A 23,960-nucleotide genomic window follows, 5' to 3' on the forward strand; every position below is an offset into this window, starting at 1 on the left:
TCCCTTCCCCTACCTGGCAAGGGGTGGTGACCATGCCCCCTCTAGCCAGCCACACCTGCTACACCTGCCACCCCACCCACTTGGTGAGTGGCACTGCCCACTCCTGCACCACTGGACCAACAGCAGATGGTAGCCAAGGCCTGCGCAATCTGATTTCAGCCACTTTGCATGACCAGCAAACAGAGACCCATGCTCACATACCCAGCCTCTACTCCACCCACCTGGAGACAGGTGGAGAGTGTTCCAGTGTGGCCAGACTAGTGACCAGAGTGGCATGCCTGTCTCATGTGCCCGGATACATCAAAACAAAACAAAACAAAAAATTAGGATGCAGCAAACAAAACATACAATTAGTAAATAAATGTAACACCTTAATGCCTTGGAGAAAACAGACAATATTGAATCACCTAAAGACAATACTGAATCACCTAAAGAAGGAGGACAAGATGGCTCCAGCAAGTGACCAAAATAAAGAACCAGCAAACCTCCCTAAGGAAGAAGTGGTAATGGAACTACCTGACAAGGAATTCAAAAGACTTATATGTAGGGTCCTCCAAGAGATTAAGAAAGAGATCTAAGAAAACACAAACAAAACCAAGGAAAACACAGACAAAACACAGGACTAATTCAGTAAAATAATACAAGAACAAAATGACAAAATAAATAATTAGAAACTTGACTAAAACAGCAACTAGAAATCCAGCAGATGAACAATAAAATTTCAGAAATAGACAACTTAAAGGAAGGACATAAGAGAAGAATCGAGTGAACAGAAGACAGAATCAGTGAAATGGAGGACAAATCCCTTAACACTAATTTGTTTGCAGAATAATCAGAAAAAAGAATGAAGAAAAATGAAGAAACCCTAAGAGTTATGTAGAACACTATCAAGAGAAATAATTTATGTGTGATTGGAATTCCAGAACAGGAGGAGACAATAAAAAGCTCAGAGAGAATTTTTGAAGATTTGCTGGTAGAAAACTTCCCTAATATCATGAAAAGTGAGAATATATGCATCCAAGAAGTACAGCAAACCCCATACAGGAAAGATCCCAAAATAAAATCACCAAGACATATCATAATCAAACTTTCCAAAACCAAAGAGAAAGAAAGAATCCTGAAAGCAGCTCGGAAAAAAATGAAAGATCACCTATAAAGGGGAACCAATAAGACAAATCTCTGATGTCTTGGCAGAAACCAGGCAGGCAAGAAGTCAATGGGATGACATATATAAAACCTCAAAAGAAATAAATTGCCAACCAAGAATTATATATCCAGAAAAATTATATCTCAAATAAGGGCATTTCCAGATAAACAGAAATTAAGAGAATTTGTAAAAACTAGACCAATCTTATAAGAAATATTAAAGGGAGTCCATTGGACAGAGAACCAACAACATAAGACAACAACCTGACACATGACAGCATCAGCCAGATACCAACCTAGATAAATAATCCTCAAAATAAAATAAAGCTACGCTGAAAACATGAAACCAGAGACATCAATCTGTAATTTCAAAACAGAAAAGGGGGAATAAATGGTGTAATTATAGAACTTCCATATTAATAGGAAGTCAAGACAATACCAAGAAATAAAAGATGGATTTAAACTTAGGAAGATAAAGGTAAACTTCAGGGTAACCACAAAGAAAATCAACAAACCTATTCATTTAAGTAAAAAAGAGGAAAATCATAAAGACTTAGTAAATGTAAAATCAACAATAATGAAGGAAATGAAAAAAAAAAAATCCACAAACAAAAAGAACTTAGCACATAAAATTATGTGGAACAAAGAAACTGTCAACACAAAAAAAAAAAAAAAAGCATAACAAAATGACAGCAGTGAATTCATACATATCAATAATCACAGTGAAAGTAAATGGTTTAAATGCACCAGTAAACAGACAGAGAATGGCAGAATGGATTAAAAAAAACAAAAACAAAAATCACAACCCATCAATATGCAGTCTACAAGAGACACACCTTAGATACAAAGATAAATGAACTAAAAATCAAGGATGGAAAAAAATATATCAAGCAAACAGTAACAAAAAAAGGCAGAAGTGGCAATATTGATCCCAGATAAAATAGACTTTAAGACAAAATCCACCATAAAAGATAAGGAAGGACATTATATAATGATGAAAAGGTCAATCCACCAAGAGGACATAGTCATAATAAATATACAAGCACCCAATGACAGAGCTCCAAAATAGATAAAACAAACTCTAATAGCACTGAAAAGAGAAATAGACAGTTCCACAATAATAGTAGGAGATTTCAACACACTACTTTTGGTGAAAGACAGAACAATTAGAAAGAATCTCAACAGAGATATAGAAGATCTAAATGCCACAATCAACCAACTCAACATCATATGCAGAACACTCCACTCAACAGCAGCAAAGTATGCATTGTTTTCCAATGCACATGGAAGATTCTGCAGAACAGACCATATTTTAGGTCACAAAGCAACCCTCAGTGAAATCCAAAGCATCAAAATAATACAATGCATTTTCTCTGATCACAATGCTATAAAAGTAGAAATCAATAACAGGAAGAGCAAGGAAAAAAATCGAATACATGGAAACTGAATAACACCTTGCTTAAAAAAATCACTGGATAATAGAAGAAATCAAAGGTGAAATAAAAAAAAATTCTAGAATCAAACAGAAATGAAAACCCAGCATATCAAAACCTTGGAACACAGAAAAGCAGCGTTCAGAGGTCAATTTATAGCAATAAATGCACTCATCAAAAAAGAAGGAAGAGCTAAAATCAAAACATTAACCCTACAACTTGAAAAAACAGAAAAAGAGCAGCAAAAGAAGCTCACAGCTGCCAAAATAAAGGAAATATTAAAAATTAGATTGGAAATAAATAAAACAGAAAACCTATCAAAAGAATCAACAAGACTAGAGGTTGGTTCCTTGAAAGGATCAATAAAATCCACAAACCACTGGCAAAATTGACAAAAGAAAAGAAGGAGAAAATGAAAATAAGCAAATAAGAAATGAGATGGGTGACATTACAACATAACCAACTGAAATAAAAAGAATTATAACAGAATACTATGAAAAATTATACTCTAACAAATTTGAAAACCTTGGTGAAATGGACAAAGTTCTAGAAATACACTACCAGTCTAAACTAACACAAACTGAGGTAGAAAATATGAACAGACCCATAACAAAAGAAGCAATTGAAGAGGTTATTAAAAAAACACTCCCCACAAAAAAAAGCCCAGGCCCAGATGGGCTTCACTGGAGAATTATACCAAACATTCAGAGAAGAGATGACACCAATAATACTCAAACTATTCCAGAACACAGAAAAGGAAGGAACACTCCTGAATTCATTCTATAAAGCCAGCATAACCCTGATATGTACTGGAAGTCCTGGCTAAAGCAATAAGACAAGAAAGAGAAATAAAGGGCATTCCAAGACAGAATGAACAAATCTATTTTGGAAGAAGTACAGCCAGAATGCTCCTTAGAAGCAAGGATGGCAAGACTTTGTCTCACATACTTTGGACATGTTATCAGAAGGGATCAGTCCCTGGAGAAGGACATCATGCTTGGTAAACTAGAGGGTCAGCGAAAAAGAGGAAGACCTTCAATGAGGTGGATTGACCCAGTGGCTGCATCAATGAGCTCAAGCATAACAATGATTATGAGGATGGCACAGGACTGGGCATTGTTTCATTCTTGTACATAGGGTTGCTGTAAGTTGGAAGCAACTCAATGGCACCTAACAACAACATGCCAAAGGGAAGGCTCTGAAAACTTTTAAGAGGGGATTGATTCCTCTACACTGACAAACAGAACTCCGAAAAGGAAATCAAGAAAGCAATACCGTTTATAATAGCCCCCTAAAAGATAAAATACTTAGGAATAAACCTAACTAGGGACATAAAAGACTTACACAAAGAAAACTACACAACACTATTGCAAGAAACCAAAAGAGACCTTCATAAATGGAAAAACATTCCATGCTCATGGATAGGAAAACTTAACACTGTGAAAATATCAACAATACCCAGAACAATCTATAGATACAATGCAATCCCGATACAAATTCCAACAACATTCTTTTATGAGATGGAAAAACTAATCACCAACTTTATACGGAAAGGAAAGAACCCCTGGATAAGTAAAGCATTATTGAAAAAGAAGAACAAAGTATGAGACCTCACACTTCCCAATCTCAGAATCTACTATACAGCCACAGTAGTCAAAACAGCCTGGTACTGGTACGATGACAGACACATCGACCAATAGAGCAGAATTGAGAATCGAGAGGTATACCCCTCCACCTATGTACACTTGATCTTCAACAAAGCGTCAGAGTCCATTAAATGGTGAAGAGATAGTCTCTTCAACAAATGGAGAAGAGACAGTCTCTTCAACTAATGGTGCTGGTAAAACTGGATATCCATTTGCATAAAAATGAAACAGGATACATACCTCACACCAAACACAAAAACCAACTCAAAATGGATCTAAGACCTAAATGTAAAACCTAAAACTATAAAGATCACGAAAGAAAATATAGAGGCCCTAATATATGACATAAATAGAATATTAAGCAAAACTAAAAAGGCACAAATTCCAGAAGATAAACTAGATAACTTGGACCTCCTAAAAATTAAACACTTATGCTCATCAAAAGTATTTACCAAGAGAGGAAAAAGATAATCTATAGGCTGGGAAAATTTTTTTTATTGTACTTTAGATGAAGATTTACAGAACAAATAGTTTCTCATTAAACAGTCAGTACACATATTGTTTTAGGACATTGGTTAACAATCCCATGACATGTCAACGCTCTTCCTTCTCGATCTTGGACGACTTCGTTGTTTTTGGTGAAAATATACATAGACAAAGATACACCACTTCAAAAATTTCTACAGGTACAATTCAGTGACATTGATTACATTCTTCCAGTTGTGCTGCTATTCTCACTATCCTTTTCCAAATTATTCCATCACCATTATTGGGGAAAAAAATTCAGGCTATGACATATCTGATAAAAGTTGAATCTCTAAAATATATAGATAACGTCAACAACTCTACAACAAAAAGACAAACAACCCAATCATAAAATGGGCAAAGGACATGGAGAGATACCTCCCCAAAGAGGACATTCAAGAAGCCAACAAGCACATGAAAAGATGCTAGAGCTCATCAGCCATTAGAGAGATGCAAACCAAACTATGATGAGATACCATCTCACTCCTGCAAGAATGGCACTGATCAAAAAAACAAAAAACAATAAATGCTGGCTAGGCTGTGGGGAGATTGGAACTCTTCTACACTGCTGGTGGGAGTGTAAAATGATACAACCACTATGGAAAATGATACTGTTGTTGTTGTTAGATGCCATCGAATCTGTTCCAACTCATAGTGACCTAAATACAACAGAATGAAACACTGCCCGGTCCTGCGCCTTCCTCACAATTGTTGTCATTGTTGCAGCCACTGTGTCAGTCCATCTCGTTGAGGGTCTTTCCCTTTTTCGTTGACCCTCCACTTTATCAAGCATGATGTCCTTCTACAGAAACTGATCCCTCCTGATAACACGTCCAAAGTATGTAAGATGAAGTCTTGCCATCCTTGCTTCTAAGGAGTGCTCTGGTTATATATCTTCCAAGACAGATTTGTTCGTTCTTTTGGCAGTCCCTGGTATATTCTTCCCCAACACCACAGTTCAAAGGCATGCATATGAGGTGACTGAAAACACCATAGCTTGGGTGAGGCACACCTTAATCCTTAAAGTGACATTTTTGCTTTTCAACATTTTAAAGAGATCTTTTGAGACAGATTTGCCCAATGCAATGCATCTTTTGATTTCTTGACAGCTGCTTCCATAGGTGTTGATTGTGGATCTAAGTAAAATGAAATCCTTGACAACATCAATCTTTTCTCTTTATCATGATGTTGCTTACTGGTCCAGTTGTGAGGATTTTTGTTTTCTTTATGTTGAGGTGTAATCCATACGGAAGGCTATGGTCTTTGATCTTCATCAGTAAGTGCTTCAAGTCCTTTTCACTTTCAGCAAGCAAGGTTGTGTTATCAGCATAATGTAGGTTGTTAATGAGTCTTCCTCCAATCCTGATGCCCCATTCTTCTTCATACAGTCCAGCTTCTCGGATTATGTGCTCAGCATACAGATTGAATAGGTATGGTGAAAGAATACAACCCTGATGCACACCTTTTATGCCACTAAACCATGCAGCATCCCCTTGTTCTATTAGAACAACTGCTTCTTGATCTATGTCCAAGTTCCTCATGAGCACAATTAAGTGTTCTAGAATTCCCATTCTTCTCAATGTTATCCATAATTTGTTATGATCCACACAGTTAAATGCCTTTTAATAGTTCAGTAAAACAGAGGTAAACATCACTGCAACATGTAAGCCTCAACAGTAAGACAAACTGACAGACGTGGGGGATGGAAAATGATATGGCATTCCTTAAAAAACTAGAAATAGAAATACTACAGGATTCAATAATCCCACTCTTAGGTATATATCATAGAGAAATAAGAGCTGTCACATGAATAGACATATGAACACCCATGTTCATTGAAGTATTATTCACAATAGCAAAAAGATGGAAACAACCTAAGTGCCCGTCAACAGATGAATGGATAAATGAAGTATGGTACAGACACACAATGGAGCACCACGCAACGATAAAGAACAATGATGAATCCATGAAACATCTCACAAGATGGATGACTATGGAGGACGTTATGCTGAGTGAAATAAGTTAATCACAAAAGGGCAAATATTGTATGAGACCGCTATTACAAAAAGTCAAGAAAAGGCTTACGCACAGAAAGAAACAATCTTTGATGGTTACCAGGGAGGGGAGGAAAGGGTGAAGGGAATATCACTAAGTAGATAGCAGACATGTGTTAACTTTGGTGAGGGGAAAGGCAATACTCAATATAGGGAAAGTCAGCACAACTTGACCAAGGCAAAGGTAGACACAAAGGAGAATATATATGAAAAAAAAAAAAAAAAGGCAACCACAATAAATACTATAACATGTACAAATCTACAACAACAGTACAGATCAATAATAATTTACAAGCAGATACACAGGTAGATATGTATGCTGAATAGGGGTAGGAGGGAGTATAGGAGACCCACGTACATACATAGGTTTGGCGTGGATATTTTTACATACATATTTGTATGGGCAGCATGTATATAATAAAGCACACAGGGGGTGCAGTCATAGAAGCTTCCTAGACACAACCAAACACCTTGCAGTACTGAGGTGCTGGGACCGAGAGCTACGGACCATGGTCTCAGGGGACATCTAGGTAAATTGGCATAACATAGTTCTTAAAGGAAATGTTCTCCTTCCTACTTTGGTAAGCAGCGTCTGGGGTCTTAAAAGCTTGCGACCGCGGATCTAAGATACAACTATTGGTCTCATCCTGTCCAGAGCAAAGGAGAATGAAGAAAATAAAAGACACAAGGATGCAATTAGTCCAGAGGACTAATGGACCACATGAACCACAGCCTCCACTAGCCTGAGACGGGAAGAACTAGATGGTGTTTGGCTACCACTACTGACCGCTCTGACTGGGATCACAATAGTGGGTCCTGGACAGAGCAGGAGAAAAATGTAGAACAAAATTCAAACTCACAAAAAGACCAGACTTATTGGTCTGACAGAGACTGGAGGAACCCCCGAGACTATGGCCTCTAGACACCCTTCTAACTCAGAACTGAAGCCACTCCCAAAGTTCACCTTTCAGTCAAATATTAGACATGTCTATAAAACAAACAATAACACTCGTAAGGAGCGTGCTCCTTAAAACAATCTAGTATACAAGACCAATGGGCAACACCTGCCCAAAAGCAAAGATGAGATGACAGGAAGGGGCAGGAAAACTGGATGAATGGAAACGGGGAACCTGGGGTGGAAAGGGGAAGAGTGCTGACACGTTGCGGGGATTGCAATTAATGTCACGAAATAATTTGTGTATAAATTATTGAATGGGAAACTAATTTGCTCCATAAACTTATACCTAAAGCACAATAAAATGCTCGAAAATAAATAAATAAACTGAACTTCTGAGTTACATATGCTCTGGAAGTTCTAATATTTACATATGCAAGTCTTGCCCAAGAAAAAGAATAGCTAGAGGTGCTTTTAGTGAGAAATGTAAAATGGGACTAGTTGTTTTGTCTTTCATTCCCTTTTAATAATAAGCACAAAAAAGTTCAGAATTAAACTAGGACACTGTGTACTTGTCACTCTGCTACAAAAATATTGTGTTGCTTATTGTTGGAATTATTCCAGCCATAAAATGCAGATAAAAATACAGCTAAAGTATTCTTATAAAATGGCCAGAATAAGTTTAAGCACCACAAGCTTGGCAATTATGGAGTACTATCTTCTATGTCAGAATATATAACATAATATTAAAAGTATGTCTAGTGAATAAAGTATGTTCCTTTTATTTTATTAAGTAAATAAATATTTTAGTTATTTATTATTTTATTTAGGAAAATTGAGGGCATGTTAGGGACAGAAACATATACTCATGCAAAAAGAGAAATTTATATTCATACAAAGCTTTGGCATGGATTTATTCCCACTAATGTTTCTTTAGAGAATCAAGACGCTAGAGGAATCTTGGGGTAATTATGGGCAGAAGAATTGTATTGTTCCAATGCCTTTCTCTCTCTTTCATTTATTGAAATCTCTCATAAATCTCTTTCAGTATTAGATTGTTAGCTTTTAAAGGACAGAAACTATATCTTATTAATTTTTACATTTCTAGTGGTGCCTAGCACAGTCCCTGACACTTAACAAATGTTTGATGGGTGAATTAATGAATAAATGAATCATCCAACATTCTGTTATCACACATTTTACTTCATCATTCTCCTTATCTGGGAAAATCAGAGAAAAGACTGTAAAATTTGGCATTGCCTTGTCTTTATTCCCCCTTCTTACCAGACTGGTGTCTGCTCTGATTTTCTATGCACAGAAATATCCTGGTAAACTCTGAAAAGCTTGAGGGGCTTTGCTCTAGGGTACAGACATTACCATTTACAGGACACATAATTAAGGAAAATCTGCAGTCAGAGTCAGAACTTGAGAGAACACAATGGTAGGTACTTGGTAGGAGAGATCAGGTAAGGGTATAAGAGCCTTAAGAACTTTACTGCCCTTAAAGATGTTTGTCTTCTGTCTAAATGACTCTTGCTCAACAGTAGCCTTCCATGAATAGCAGAAAAGAAAATACAAAGTTTTCAAAGTAACATGAGCCCCAAACAGGTTCAAGCTTGACTATTGATTAAGGGGAATGCATTGAGGTGTTATCATTAGTTAATACCACACCATGTAGTTCAGATATACAGTTGTCAATATCAAAGTGGCAGGTAAGTATGTACTTGACAGAAAACACACCCTAAAAGGAAATAAATTTGTGTACATGTCTTCAGAAATGATTTATTTTTCATTTAGCTCCGCTATTATTCCTTCCTCATGTATGATGTCCTTGATGTCATCCCACAACTCGTCTGGTCTTCGGTCATTAGTGTTCAATGCGTCAAATCTATTCTTGGGATGGTCTCTAAAGTCAGGTGGGATATAATCAAGGTCATACTTTGGCTCTTGTGGAATTGTTCTAATTTTCTTCAGTTTCAACTTGAACTTGCATATGAGCCACTGATTGTTCCACAGTCGGTCCCTGGCCTTGTTCTGACTGAGGATATTGAGTTTTTCAATCATCTCTTTCCACAGATGTAGACAATTTGATTCCTGTGTATTCCAGCTGGCAAGGTCTATGTGTACAGTCCCCATTTACATTGTTGAAAAAAGGTATTTGCAAAGAAGTTGTTGGTCTTGCAAAATTGTATCATGCGATCTCTGGCATCCTTTCTATCACCAAGGCCATATTTTCCAACTACTGATCCTTCTTTGTTTCCAACTTCCGCATTCCAATCACCGGTAATTATCAATGCATCCTGATTGCATGTTTGATCAATTTCAGACTGCAGCAGTTGGTAAAAATCTTCAGTTTCTTCATCTTTGGCCTTTGTGGTTAGTGCATAAATTTGAATAATAGTCGTAGTTAACTGTTCTTCTTTGTAGGCATATGGATATTATCCTATCACTGACAGCCTTATACTTCAGGATAGATCTTGAAACGTTCTTTTTGACAATGAATACAACACCATTGTTCTTCAAGTTGTCATTCTCGGCATAATGTCTGACTCAAAATGGTCAATACCAGTCTATTTCAGCTCACTAATGCAATGTTTATGCGTTCCATTTCATTTCTGATGATTTCCAATTTTCCTAGATTTATACTTTGTACATTCCACGCTCCCATTATTAATGGATATTTGCAGCTGTTTCTTCTCATTCTGAGTCATGCCACATCATCAAATGAAGGTCCCAAAAGCCTGACTCCATCCACGTCATTAAGGTCGACTCTACTTTGAGGAGGCATGTTTTCCCCAATTGTCTTTTGAGTGTCTTCCAACCTGAGGGGCTCATCTTCTGGCACTACATCAGACAATGTTCTGCGGCTATTCGTAAGGTTTTCACTGGCTAATTTTTGTTGGAAGTAGACCACCAAGTCCTTCTTCCTAGTCTATCTTAGTCTGGAAGCTCAGCTGAAACCTATCTGCCATAGGTGACCCTGTTGGTATTTGAATACTGGCAGCATAGCTTCCAGCATGACAGCAACATGCAAGCCCCCACAGTCTGACAAACTGACAGACATTAAATAGCTAAAGGAAATGGAAGAAATTATGAAGTAAAAGAGCTGAACAGAAGATTTCAAAGGGCAGTTTGAAAAGACAAAGTATTATAATGACACGTACAAAGACCTGGAGGTAGAAGACCAAAAAGGAAGAACATGCTCAGCATCTCTCAAGCTGAAAGAGCTGAAGAAAAAAATTAAAGCCTCAACTTGCAATATTGTACCAGTAACCTCTAAACCAATAGGCATTTTTTTGCCTTCGTCTCATTTGATCTCTTAGCAGCTTTAGATATAGTTGACCATTTCTTTCTTTTTGATCAACTCTCTTTTAGTTTATTTGAAACATCTAATACTAGGGTTTCTTTCTACCACATGATCTCTCTTTGATATTCTCCATTGTTGAGTTTTTCTCTTCAGCTAAACCTCTAAATGCCCAGGGCACAGCCTAGCTTCCCTGTTCCACTCTCCTCCCCTCCCCTGCTTCTCCTTTTTTCCCATCAACATTTTGTCCTTCGGTGTTTTTATCCACCTACATGACTGCTACATTTATGACTTCAACCTTGATCTCTCAGTTTCAAACTCATATACTATACTGTCTACCTTATTTGTCCTCTTAGATTTCTAATAGGCATCTCAAACTTAATGTGGCCAAAATAGAATTCTTGATTTCCTATCTTAAAATCCATTCTTTCTCCAGTTTTCCCCATTTTTGTAAATGGCATCACTGCTCACGCATTTGACCAAACCAGCAATCTAGAAGTCATCATCTTCCTCACTTCCATACTGGCTCAGTCAACAATTTTCACCAGCCCTGCCTCTAAAATGTTCACTTTTCTACAATTCTAATGCTATGACCAAAGTTCCAGTCAACATCATTTCTTTTTTTTTTAAATTGAGATATAATTCACATAACATAAAATACACCATTTTTTAAGGCGTTCAATTCAGTGGGTTTTAGTATATTTGCTATGTTGTGCACCCATCACCACTAATTTCAGAACTTTTCTATCTCCCCCAAAAGAAACTCTGTACCTATTAGTAATTTCAATTTGCTCCTCCTTCCATTCCTTATGTCTCTCTGAATTTTCTTATTCTGGAAATTTTATATAAATGGGATCATAAAATATATGGCCTTTTGTGTCTGGCTTCTTTCACTTAGCCCAATGTTTTCAAGGTTCATCCATGCTGTAGCATATAACAGTACTTCATTTCTTTTTTATGGCTGAATAATATTTATTGTATGAATATACCACATTTTGTTTTTCCATTCATTACTTGATAAATATTTGGGTCATTTCTACTTTATGCTTATTATGAATAATCTTGGTATGAACATGCATGCACAAGTTTTTGCATGAACATAGGCTTTCAGTTCTCTTGGATATATACCTAGTAGGGAATTGCTGGGTCATATGTTAATTCTATGTTTAACCTTTTGGGGAACTGACAAACTGTTTTTCAAAGTGGCTGTACCGATTTATATTCCCATCAGCAATGCATAAGTGTTCCTATTTCTCCCCATCCTCTCCAACACTTATTATTTTCCTTTTTTTTTTGTTAACTATAGCCATCCTAGTGGGTGTGAAGTGATATTTCATTGTGGGTTTGATTTGTATTTCCCTGAGGGCTAATGATGTTGATCATCTTTTCACGTGCTTATTGGCTATTTGCATGTCTACTTCAGAGAAATGTCTATTCAAATCCTCTGCCAATTTTTCAACTGGCTTATTTTCCTTTTGACTGTTGACTTATAAGAGTTCTTTACATATTCTACGTACTAGGCCCTTATCAGATATATGATTTGGAAATATTTTCTCCCATTCTATGGGTTATCTTTTCACTTTCTTGATAGTGTTGTTGTTTTTTAATTGCCTATCGATTACTTTTTTCGTGTGTCTTAAAGAGCCTTGCTTGTGCAAATGGTTAAGCTCTCGGCTACTAACCAAAAGGTTGGCATTTAACCTACCCAGTGGCTTCACCAGAGAAAGATCTGGTGTCATGGATTGAATTGTGTCCCCAAAAAATGTGTGTAGCAACTTGGCTAGGTCATGATTCCCAGTATTGTATGATTGTGTAATCTGATGCGATTTCCTTATGTGTTGTAAACTCTATTGCTATGATAAGGTTATATGTTTTCTCCTTATGTGTTGTAAATTCTGTCACTGTGATGAGGTTATGCTGATGAGGTTTACAAGATTAGATAGTGTCTTAATCCAATCTCTTTTGAGATATAAAAAAGAGAAGCGAGCAGAGACACATGGGAACCTCATACTACCAAGAAAGCAGTGTCGGGAGCAGAGCGCGTCCTTTGGACCTGAGGTTCCTGCACAGAGAAGCTCCCAGACCAAGAGAAGACTGATGACATGGACCTTCCTCCAGAGTCAATGGAGAAAGCATTCCCCTGGAGTTGATGCCCTGAATTTGGACTCGTAGCCTACTGGACTATGAGAGAATAAACTGTTTGTTAAAGCCATCCACTTGTGGTATTTCTGTTAGAGCAGCACTAGATGACTAAGACATCTGGTGACCTGCTTCTGTAAAGAATACGGCCAAGCAAATCCTATGCGGCAGTTCTACTCTGTCACATGGGCTTGCTATGATTTGGAATCAACTCAATGGCACCTGGTAACAACAACAAGGTATATACATAACAAAACGTTTACCATTTCAACATTTTTACATGTTCAATTCAGTGACATTACTTACATTCATCATGTTGTATTACTATCGCCACTATCCGTTTCCATTTTTTTCCATCACTGTTAACAGAAGTTCAGTGCCTCCTAATCAGTGAATTCCTCTTTCCCTCTCCCTCTCACCTCTGATAACCACTAATAAGCTTTGATCTTTATACATGTATCTGTTCTAGATATTTCATATAAGTGGGATCATAAAATATCTGTTCTTTTGTGCCTGACTTATTTCATTCAGTATAATGTTTTCAAGGTTCATCCATGTTGTAGCGTGTATCAGGACTTCATTTCTCTTTATGGTACAGTAATAGTCTATCATTTTCATTGGCCGCTTTTTGGAAATAGATCACCAGGCCTTTCTTCCTAGTCTATCTTAGTTTAGTCTGGAAGCTCTGCTGAAACCTGTCCATCATGGAGGACTATGCTGGTATTTGAAATACAAGTGCTATAGCTTCTAGCATCATGGTAACTACAGTATGAAAAACTTACAGGTGAGTAATCTTTGAAGGTCAAACACTACAGCCTTCAATACGGATTACACATGAATGTGAAGAAAACAAAAATTTTCATAACTGGACTGATACGCAACATCATGATAAATAAATAAAAAACACTTTGTCAATGATTTCATTCTACTTGGATCAACAATCAACATCCAAGGAAGCAAAAGTCAAGAAATCAGAGGACGTGCTGCAAGTGGAATATCTGCTGCAAAGGACCTCTTTAAAGTTTTAAAAAGTAAAGATGTCATTTTGATGACTAAGGTGCACCTGATCCAAGCCATGGTCTTTTCAATCTCCTCATATGCATGCAATAGCTGGAAAATGAAAAAGGAAGGCAGAAGAATTGATGCATTCAAACTGAGGTGTTGGCAAAGGCTATTGAATATACTGTGGACTTTCAGAAGAAAGAACAAATCAGCCTTAGAAAAAATACAACCAGAACATTCCTTAGAAGTTAGGATGGTGAGGCTTTGGCTCACTTATTTTGGACACATCATCAGGAAAGACCAATCTCCAGAAGAGGATATCATATTCCGTAAAGCAGAGGGTCAGTGAAAACAAGAGAAACACTCAATGAGATGCACTGACATAACAGTCACAGCAATAGACTCAAACATGCCAAGGATCACGAAGATGGCATAGCACTGTTCTGTTATATATAAGGTCGTCATGAGTTGGAGCCGACTTGATGGCAACTAACAAAAACAACAACAGCCACATTTTGTTGATCCATTCATCTGTTGACAAATGTTGTACCTTTGGGTTGTTTCCATCTTTTGGCTATTGCGAATACTGCTGCAATGAACAATTGGTGTGCATGTATCTGTTTGTATTCCTGCTTTCAATGATAGTGTCTTTCGATACACAGAGTTTTTACTTTTGATAAAATTTATCTATGTCTTCTTTGGTTGCTTGTGCCTTTTGGTGTCATATTTCAGAAACCATGCATTGCCTAGTACAAAGTCATGCAGATTTATACCTGTGTGACCTTCTGAGGGTTTTTTATAGGTTTAGCACTTGTATTTAGGTCTTTGATTCATTTTAGTTAATTTTTATTTTTGGTGTGATATAGGTATCCAAATTCATTTTTTTATTTTTTTATTTTGTTTTTAATTGGATAGCCAGTGGTCTCAGAACCATTTGTTGAAAAGACTTTTCTTTTTCCATTGAATGGTCTTGGTACCTTTGTCAAATACAATTAACCATGGATGAATTTGTTTATTTCCAGACTGGCCAAGCAAGACAAGAACAAGAACTGTATGAGAAGCAGGGATCTTGCTAACACGTAATATGCAAGTTCACAGACCATCCACAATCCTCTAGTCCATGTGGAGCCTAAAATATCATTGAAATAATTAAATTCATACAAAATATTCACACTTATAAGGCTGGCATGACTGTGTTAAAAATAGCAAAATTTAAGAGACAAAAAGTCATTTGAGTTCTACAAAATACAGACAGATCACTAAGTTCAGAACATATTTGGAGAATTCAGTTATGGAGGTCAGTCAGACCTGCTAAGCAAGTATGAAAGGAAAATTTTATTTTTATGCATTAAATCATTGGAAACAAAGAAACAAAAACATTTTTAACCACCAATAAATTGGACACCAGAAAATATCCACCTGTGGCTCCAGATTTTAGCTAAAAGTCTATTTTTCCTTTCGTGTATATACACCTACTTCTCACTTATCAACCTTCTTGTTATCTGACATTTCGCTTTTATGACAATAGTAAAAAAAATCTACTATCCGACTATTTTGCGCATTAATAATATATGTCTGACAGCAATACTTTCATGACCAGTGGGACACAGAGTGCTCGCCGACATGTTTCGCCTTTCGGGTACAGAGGGACATATGTGTCCCACATAATATTTTGTGATCGGATGTGATCATCCTCCATTTTCCCATAATGCTGATTTTTGCATAATGACCTGGTCTTTGAAACCAAACCATGTCAATAAGTGAGGAGCAGGTGCATTTGAATGATGCTATGGAAACTGCTATACTGAAAAATAAGCCAGCTAATGAGCTACATAATACATGTCAGTAGAAAAGTGCATTTCATACTTTCTTTAATATAAGCAAAATTTCAAAGGAGTATAGTTCAGTTGAAATGTCACCAAATCATCTTTGTAGGAGAATGCAGTGCCAGCAGAAATAATAAGGCTTATTTTTAAGAATTCTATTCATACCTCAAATCCCTGTGGTCTTCCTAAACTCTCTTCAATATGTTTCCATGCAACAAGAATCTCTGACACAGACATACTTGTAGCCTTGACATCTGTGGGAGCAGCACTGGGCTCTGTATGAAGAAAAATGGGATAATAAACCTTGACTGTAGGAAGTTAGGTTGACCAAAGCATTGCAACTGAATCTGTAAGATGCTAACTTCCTTCTACCTTATGTTTGCAATAAAGTGCCGTGGTGGTTATGACAAACACAACAAGATAAAAAGATGACATTTTTTTATTTCTATACTTGCATTAAGTCTCATCAATACCTTATCAACGACATAGGCAAATTTACCAAGGCAAACAAGAAAGATCTTTATTCTTGGATTAGCTAGGACATTTCTGGAGAAGTTAAATTGTCTGATGTTACTGTCAATCTAGCATAATGAACAAAAGAATAGGCTATGGAATCTAGGTCAGTCTTTTCTTTTTTGCTTTTTAATAATATATTTATTTATTTATACTTGGGCAAGTTGCTTTACCTTTCTATAAGCTCCACTTCTCTTGTCTGTAATATCAGGATAATAAGAGTATTTACTGAACAGATTTTTAAAGTTAGTATTAATGGAATGAAACCAAAAACTGTATCCATTGTTGTCAAGTTAATTCTGACTCATAGTGACCCTATAGGACAGAGTAGAACTGTCCCATAGGGTTTCCAAGGAGTGGCTGGTACATTCCAACTGCCAACCTTTTGATTGGCAGCTGAGCTCTTAACCACTGCACCACCACTTTAATAGAATAATACATATAAAAGTTTAACACTGTGCTTTGCACTTAAATCATTCAGAAAATATCACTTATTGTTGTTATTTTTATTGTATTTTTTACCCTGTGAAGGTACAAAGAAAACAGTCTAAATTTTATTAGACTTTTTTGTTGTTCCAGGTTCAAAACTCTGTTCCATGATTATATAAAAAATATGTGGTGAATCATGATATTTAAAAGGTATGCATTGACTTTTAAGACATGCACAGGTTGAAAGGGAAAGTCCCAGAAGTTCTCAGTGCTGTTGCGCAAAACTACTTTTTCATCTATTTTTACACTCAGTGACATTTCTTAATGTTTTTTCAATGAAATACACAATGTCTGACTGGCATGCATCAGGAGGTGCACTTTATTTTAGGTTGCACTCTACAAGAGGAACAAAATATTTCTAGCTCTGACATTGCTGAATCATAAATACTGTGTTACAAACACACATTACATGAAATGGTAGAATAAAAGCCATACAATAGTTCAAACACTTCTGTACAAACTCAATTAAAAAACGAAAAACAAAAATTCCTATAAAAATTTAGGGACTTTGATACAAACCCCATATCACCGGTAAGAGTTCAGTCTAACCTGTTGAAAATGTTTTTAGATTCAAAGAACCATGTGGTGGTAACGGAGTTCTAAATATGATTTTCTTTTCGCCCTAAAGAATTGACTATAGACATTGAAGGACTTGTAACTATTTTCTGAGATCTTTCCTTTTCTAATGAAAAGTGGTCACATAACTATCTGGAAAGCCTGTTGTATATTATTAATAGAAAAATATCTGTCAAACTCGTATATTCCTGTTACTATTAAAAAAGCCAATAAAAGACTTTTTCAAAGGTACATGTTTGTACCGAGCAATGGTTTTCTTTTGGTAAAGCCTTTATTACAATCACATGCTATAATTGTATCAACTCAAAGTGCTTTGACAAACTCACATTAACCTTGACACAGAAGCTGAGATTAATTCTCGTCGTGGTATAAATCGTAATTTCTCATTCTGCCACCTTTTGAATATCTTTTATCACTTTGCTCAGTGGTGTCCCTCATCCCACTTTCCAGCTCCCTATTATTTGTGAATTTATCCAATTAAAAAGATACATTTGGGGAAAAGTTTCTACTTTTATTTCATTCTACACTTCTGTTTAGGAGACTTGCAATAATGTATTTTTTTTTCCATTACTACTTAGTAGGAGTTAAGATTCTTGATTTTGCAAGTAAACGACAGGAAATGCATGTGTTCTTGAGGTGTGTACAACCTGATCTCCAGGATTCAGGATGTGATTTATTTCAAAGTGAGCCACACTTTGGATATCATTTCCTGCTTGGTAGCAGTTTTGCTTATCTTTCAAATGAATGCATTGCAGAGATTTGTGTGCCAAATACTTCCTTTCAGCTTTTATAGTATTGAAGCAATTATGTCTTTGTCAAAGAAGATGGCAGGGAGAAACTAATTTCACAAACACAAAATATGCAGTTGGGTGGCAGCCTTTATACCTCTCTTAACTCTAGATACAAGAATTACTTATCAGCTTCACTAGCACTACACAAGCTTAAATACTTCTCAAATAGAAAGAAACAAGAAAGCTAAAAAAGAAGTTAACTGAAAAATTTCAGAACTCTACTTCCCAAACAAACACCCTAAGGTCAGTTTAAAAGTTCTGAGGATTTTAAATCAAGGGGAGACCCAAGCTGACGTTTCCCAGTTGCATTCTTGGGGGCTGCATGTTATAGTCACATCTTGTTGAATGACGGTGAGTGAATCAAACAAGAAATGAAGAGTCATTTTTTATTGGTTTCACCTTCTAGATGTAAATGGAATCAGAAGTAGACTAGACCCATGATGACCTGAATTAGAAATGTCAGCATGTAAAAAAGTGACCTTAGTCAGTTTACTTCTAGAAGTTTAAGTAGGTACTGTTTATACCCTACTGAACATTTTCATGTAGATCAAAAATTTTGTCTTCAGGCAAGAACAACCTACTGGATGAAATAATGTGTGGTTTGGACCGGAATTAGCTGTTCTGTTTGGACATCTCAGTGTAAGTGAACAATGGAAAGGTCATAACTAAAAGGAATTTTAGAAAATTACTTGGATCAAGGGTCACAAATGAATTGCCAGTGGAAAATATCTACTTTTCAGTCATATTTTGTTTGCCTACATAATATGTTAACATAATTTAGGCCAACATTTAAAATTCCAGTATTTCACAAAAATATAGGAATTCTTGTCTTTTCTTGAAAAAATATGGAAGATACCAAACCTGAATTCCTGAATGTAAATTGGCAGGCAGATGATGAACAGCAATTTACTCCATTAGTCAGAGAATATGCTTTCAGCTTGCCAAAGTCCCTACCACTCTCTATTGTCTCATACTGGAATTGCTTCACTTATTTATGTTTCTTATCTGAACCTGGAGCCCTGGTGGCATAGTGGTTAAGAGCTCAGATTCTAATCAAAAGGTCAGCAGTTTGAATCCACCGGCTGCTCCTTAGAAACCCTATGGGGCAGTTCTACTCTGTCCTGTAGGGTCACCATGAGTTGGAATCAGCTTGATGGCAGTGTTTTTTCTTTTTTGTTTTAATCTGAACTCTATAGGCTTTTGACTTATGGACCTGTGTTTTGATTCTATGCCCTCATTTTGAAGATAAGAAAAGTGACATGTACAAAAGTTTATTTATTCAAATTCTGCTTCTGGTCTCTAAAGGGCCCCAACTAGAATTCAGATCTCAAGTGCTCTTTCCTCTGCTGTATTTAAGTTGGCATCAAGGAAGCAACTGCCTCTTTCTCCCTCTCTTAGAGTCAGCTTTGAGGTACCAAAGAGGTTTTACAGGAAACATATGTAGCTCATTCTCTTGCTGCACAGTCATCTCCAAATAACTGACAGAGGAATGGGTTGAAGAAGATTAAAAACAAAGGGGAAAAAAACAACATAGATGAAGGAAGAACCCAAGTTAATAAGAATAATTATTATTTATTGAGGGTTTGCTATGTGCTAAACACTGTTCTTAATTCTTTACACGCAGTAATTAATCTCCCCAACAACCTTACTATCAACATTGCTATTTTTCACATGAGGAAATTGAGGGACAAAGAGGTTAAGCATCTTGGCCAAGGCACACAGTTGCTAAATGGTGGAGAGAGGATTTGAACTCAGGGAGTTCAGTACTAACTACCATCCTATTCTGCTTCTGTGCCAATGTCTGTGTTATACACACCTGGAGCTTTTTCCATTGCCATTGCTGTTTCTTTCCCTTTTCCCTCCATATCTAACTACTCTCAAGAATACTGATGGTGAGCTCCCCACTTGGGCTCTCTACTTCCATGTCTTGTTAGAAACTACCTAGACCCCCATCATCATCCATTTAACCCTGGTACAGGCTTATTCTTAACTACCTTTATTCATATTTCATGGATGTTTAAAAATCATATTGAACTACAGCTGCATTGCTCCCCATAGATCCTGTCATATTCAGGCATCTCTATAACTTTCCTGATCTCTAAATCACAGGATATTTCTTACCACTGTCACTGCTGCCCATCACACTCATGTAATTTGTTTAGGGACTTATTTCTGGGATTGTATTAGTGTACATCTAATAGACTCAAAGACTTAAAAGGATCTCTCTTTTTTATTTTACTTATCATGATATTAATTAGACCATAGACAACTTCTTAACTCCAATTTTGGGATATGAAGTGGACAGGCTGATTGATAGATTATAGTTTCCGTTAGATTAAAAATTTTGAACAGCATTACTATGTTCATGAATTCAGATGAAACATTTGTATTAAGTGACTTAGCAGCTGGTGTTCTCCCAGTAATATGGAAGGATGTGCTTGTAATATTGATTATACATCTGACTTCCCAGGAGGGGTGGGAAATAGCATTAATCAAAGGAGAGTTTAATAAACTCCTTGGGAGAAGGGTTATGGTTTTATTATTTAAAAATTCTGTAAAGACAGCTGTAGTCGAACTTTTATAGGCACTAATCCAAATGGATCATCTGGCAAAGACAGGAAATTATTCCTTGTATTTTACAACTAATATGCCTATTTATTAATTTTCAAGTTCACAGAAATCCCACTGAGCTCAGTTTCAGCAAAGAACTGATCTGGAGAGTAATACTTCATGAATGCTGGGTTTTAATTTGAGCAGTGGTAGTTCCATTTGCTAGGGGATAACTGCATAACATTTTCTGCAAATGAGGAGGGGCTTTTTGTTTTTAATAAAAATAAAAGCAGCACACTTTTCACATACAAGGTAAAAGAAAAAACGTAACTAGAAAAAGCTAAAGTACATGACAAACAAATCTTTCAACCTATAATTAATCTATATTTAATTTTCCCTCTGTTTTTCTATTAGGTGTAATTAAGTGCTCAGGTTCTTTCCCCTTACAAAGCTATAGCAACAAGAACTAGGTAGAAAACTGATATTTGTATAAGTTTGACTATTAAGTAATTCTAGAAGTATGGACGTGAAAGCTGACTTGATTTTTCATCTTGAAAAAATCACTTTCTTTTAGTTCTGCTATGCATTTCAATATCACTTATGTTGTGGCTTTGCTATTCTTTGAAAATATAGTATAGAGTTATACCATACCCTCATCTTGGAAACAATTCTAATATTTTCCTGTCATGTTCAGGCATCTCTATAACTTTCCTGATCTCTAAATCACAGGATGTTTCTTGCCACTCTCACTGCTGCCTATTGTACTCATGTAATCTGATGAAAGTTCGGGGACTTATTTCTGAGATTGTACTAGTGTATGTCTAACAGACTCAAAGACTTAAAAGGATCTCTCTTTTGTTTTCTTTTGCTTAACATAATATTAATTAGACCATGGATAACTTCTTAACTCCAGTCTTGGGATATGACATGGACAGGCTGATTGATAGATTGCAGTTTCTGTTACATTAAAAATTTTGAACAGCATTACCATGTTCATGGATATTCAAGAAGTCTGATGTCAAATCAGGGTTCAAATGCATCTAGTTCTTGCTTGGTTTAAAGGGTATAAATATTTGACATAAGTGCAAGGTATATGGAAGTCCTGGTAGACAACTATCTCTCCTTCCAGGCTTATGTCAGAGGCTGCTTGGCGCTGACAGAGCAATTCAGAGTTCTGCTACAGAAACCCTGAAAGGGTCATGGCTCAAATGTGTTAGCAGAAGAACCATCTGAAACTCTTCTAACAGTACTGTAGGGCAACAGTCAACCTCAGAGTTGTGAGAGCCAAGACCATATCCCAAGTGATTTACCAAGTATCAATATTTATAAATAATAACTTAGGATGCATTCAAGGTTTCTTCTATAATAATGTAATTTTCATTCACATTTCAATAAGTTTTCCTGAGAGGGAAAGAAAAGGGTGGAGGGTACTGGAGAATGCACATAAACACTTATGGAAGTATGTTCTGTATGTGACCGTCATCCATCAAAGATGTTCCAGTGGAAAACAGATTGAAAACTAGTACTGTGAGGTGTGCCTTATAAGTCTATGTGCTCCATGCTTGCCTCAGAACAAGAATTCTGGTGACTGCATTTGATGCAACATCTGGCATATTTTCTTCCTGGGTTGGTCTCGGCTACAAGAAGGTAGATACTCTTCCATGGGGTTCTGGGTCTATTACTAGTGTTCTTGGTATAAAAAGGAAGAACTGTGCCATAAACAGGAAAAAAAAGGGCCAGTCTCATACCTCTTGTTCTTAAATTTACCTCAGAATACAGAGGAATTTGATGTGATAAACGGGTGGACCAGGTTAATGGAAGAACAAAAAAGCAGAATTTATCTAATGGAGAAGTACAACCTCAGTCAGGTAAGGTGGCCTTTGGCAAGAGCGTAATGATAAAAGGTAGTCTGTGAATCTATACGGGCCCTGGTGGTGCAGTGGTTAAGAGTTCGGCTGCTAACCAAAAAGTCAGCAGTTTGAATCCACCAGCCACTCCTTGGAACCCTATGGAGCAATTATACTCTATCCTATAGGGTCGCTATGAGTAGGCAATGGATTTGGTGGTTTTTTTGAACTCTAGAACAACTGTTTAAAAAATACTTTAGCATATAGAATACATTGAAGGAGACCTGGTGGCACAACAGTTAAGCACTCAGCTGCTAATTGAAAGATTGGTGGTTCGAACCCCCCAGCGGCTCTGTGGGAGAAAGACCTAGCGATTTGCTCCTGCGAAGATAACAGCCTAGAAACCCAAATGGGTCAGTTCTACTCTGTCACATCGGGTCGCTATGAGTCCAAAATCAACTTGACAGTGCCTAACAACAACAGAATAAATGGACATAATTTCAATTTTAGATTTGTAAGGGCTTCCAGAGATCTTGTATTTCTAGATGTTCATTTTTACAGTGGAGGAAGGTAAAGCTGAAAGGTGAATAAACCATTCAGACTTGAACTCAGGTTCTGCTGCCTCCAGGGAAATGCTCTTCTTTTCCATTGTCCAGCTTTTCACGTTTGACACAATTTAATGATTCTAGAAGTTCAGTCATATTTACACATAAAGTTCCAAATTAGTAAATTTAATTAGTGAGCAAAGGCCAAATACATGTCTGAATTTTGTTGTCAGAACAAAATCAGACTCTATCCAGATTTAATTTGCCTGGTCTCTTTCATATTTCTGCCTACCAAAATAAATGAAGTGTTACTATGAAATATGTTACAGCAATAACCCAAGTGTCTTTGAAAGAAAATATGCATATTTCCTATCTAGCTTGAAAGAGAAATCCCCAAAGGCAAGCTATTTCAAGTTTAAGGGAGCACAGTGTAAAAAGCTATGATGGCTGCTATAATTTAATTTAAAAGCAAAGGGTGACAAGAAACCTGCAAAGCTGGAGTTCTTAAAGGCAGCACTGGCGTTACCGTAGAACGCATGTTCACAAACACCTACAATTCATCTCATATGACGTTTGGAGCTATGTATTTGATAATTTTTGTTGTGTTAGGTGGTGTCGAGTGGGTTCCGACTCATGGCGACCCTGTGTACAACAGAACGAAACACTGCCCAGTCCTGTG

The 23,960-nt window shown here is 36.7% G+C and overlaps 1 protein-coding gene across 2 annotated transcripts in view; it reads right to left on the reverse strand.

The window, feature by feature from the left end:
* The window catches only part of CNTN5 (contactin 5), a 1,437,272-nt gene that overhangs the window by 29,613 nt on the left and 1,383,699 nt on the right, over window positions 1-23,960 (reverse strand). For both annotated transcript variants that reach the window (XM_023740130.1, XM_004385875.1), the window contains one exon: window positions 16,136-16,245. In XM_023740130.1, coding sequence (XP_023595898.1) covers window positions 16,136-16,245 — 110 coding nt within the window. The remainder of the gene's footprint in view (window positions 1-16,135; window positions 16,246-23,960) is intronic.

The sequence above is a fragment of the Trichechus manatus genome, unplaced genomic scaffold (genome assembly GCF_000243295.1).
Source record: "Trichechus manatus latirostris isolate Lorelei unplaced genomic scaffold, TriManLat1.0 scaffold00148, whole genome shotgun sequence".
Taxonomy (NCBI): Eukaryota; Metazoa; Chordata; class Mammalia; order Sirenia; family Trichechidae; genus Trichechus; species Trichechus manatus.